General features: G+C 48.5%; 1 protein-coding gene across 1 annotated transcript in view; it reads right to left on the bottom strand.

The window, feature by feature from the left end:
* The window catches only part of SORL1 (sortilin related receptor 1), a gene marked incomplete at its 5' end in the record, with an annotated part of 44,219 nt that overhangs the window by 28,727 nt on the left and 14,165 nt on the right, over positions 1-1,327 (bottom strand). The window contains one exon of the mRNA XM_015821405.1: positions 240-406. Within this exon, the coding sequence (XP_015676891.1) occupies positions 240-406 (167 nt within the window). The remainder of the gene's footprint in view (positions 1-239; positions 407-1,327) is intronic.

Genomic DNA, 1,327 nt, shown 5'->3' with positions numbered 1-1,327 from the left:
CCTTCCTCCACACCCAGATATTTGGTGTGATACTATCACAAAATCTAGTAGCAGACATAAAATCTGCCATGGCAGGAGTCACAGCCTGAGTTTACAAATTTATCACTTTTTGGACAAGTTCTTCTTGCCTGTTTTCTTTGGGGGCACTAACTGCCAAACTATAACTCCCCAGCATGGTAGGTGCAGTGTCTCGTCCATCTATACAATGGTCCTTCTGCATCCAGGTCAACGGAGAGACATTTGAGACATGTCAAAAGGGCCAGAGATCTTCTCCTGAGCTTACCACAGTGGCTCTCGTCGCTACTATCTCCACAATCATCCTCCAGATCACACTTATAGGACAGGGGGACACAGGTCCCTGATTCGTGGCAACGGAATTGGGTGTCAGGATCACACACAGTGGTTGCTGTTAAAACAGAAGGAAAAAGAGACCTTCTAACATCATCAAGATATCATTTGGAGACATCAGCAGCAGCACCAACATGAAAGTAGGCCCATCAGGACTCAGTTCAAAGGCATCAGTTCCCTTAGACTGTTTTGGTAGGACCAACAAATGGTCTAATGCAGCAGGTCTCCAACCTTTCCAGCTTTGTGAACCGACGGGGGGGGGGAGGAAGAGGGGATGGTTCCATGCCAGCAGCAGGTATGCACGCCCACCACTCACACAAATGGAGCTGCACACATGCCTGCCCACCCACCCGCTGCACATGAAAGTGGAGCTGCGTGCACACACTCGCCCACTGTTCTGCAGTCCAGTTCTAAAGGGCCTGTGGGCTGGTAGTCAGCCATGGCCTAGGGCAGGGGTAGGCAACCTCGGTTCTTTTATGACTCTGGCTCAGGAATTCTGGGAGTTGAAGTCCATGAGTCATAAAAGAGCCGAGGTTGCCTACCCCTGCCCTAGAGGTTGGGGACCCCTGGTCTAATGGAGGAAAGGGTTGAAGGACAAAATGTGAAGCTTAAGCTTTGCAGAAGCTTCAGGGCATCACTTCATCTCTTAAAAACCGAAAAACTCTCCCCAAATTTAGAATCATAGGGCTGGAAGGGACCTTGTGGAGGTCTTCTAGTCCAACCCTCTCTTGTCCAGGGCAAGAGTCCTTTTATCATCCTGGACACATGGTTGTCCAATCCTTTCTTGAAAACCTCAGCAATGGAGCACCCACATCTCTGGGAGGCAATCTGCTCCTTTGATTAATTATTCTCACTGTCAGGAAATTCCTCCTTATTCCATCCTAACCAAAAGGACCCTTTGCCCTTTCCTCATTGTCGATGTGTTGCGTGTCAAGATTTATCTAAGATTCTTTGAAGAGGGGCTGTTTTTGATCATTTA

The sequence above is a fragment of the Protobothrops mucrosquamatus genome, unplaced genomic scaffold, assembly GCF_001527695.2.
Source record: "Protobothrops mucrosquamatus isolate PMUCROS unplaced genomic scaffold, P.Mucros_1.0 scaffold1325, whole genome shotgun sequence".
NCBI lineage: Eukaryota > Metazoa > Chordata > Lepidosauria > Squamata > Viperidae > Protobothrops > Protobothrops mucrosquamatus.
This window is presented reverse-complemented; position numbering and strand designations above follow the sequence as displayed.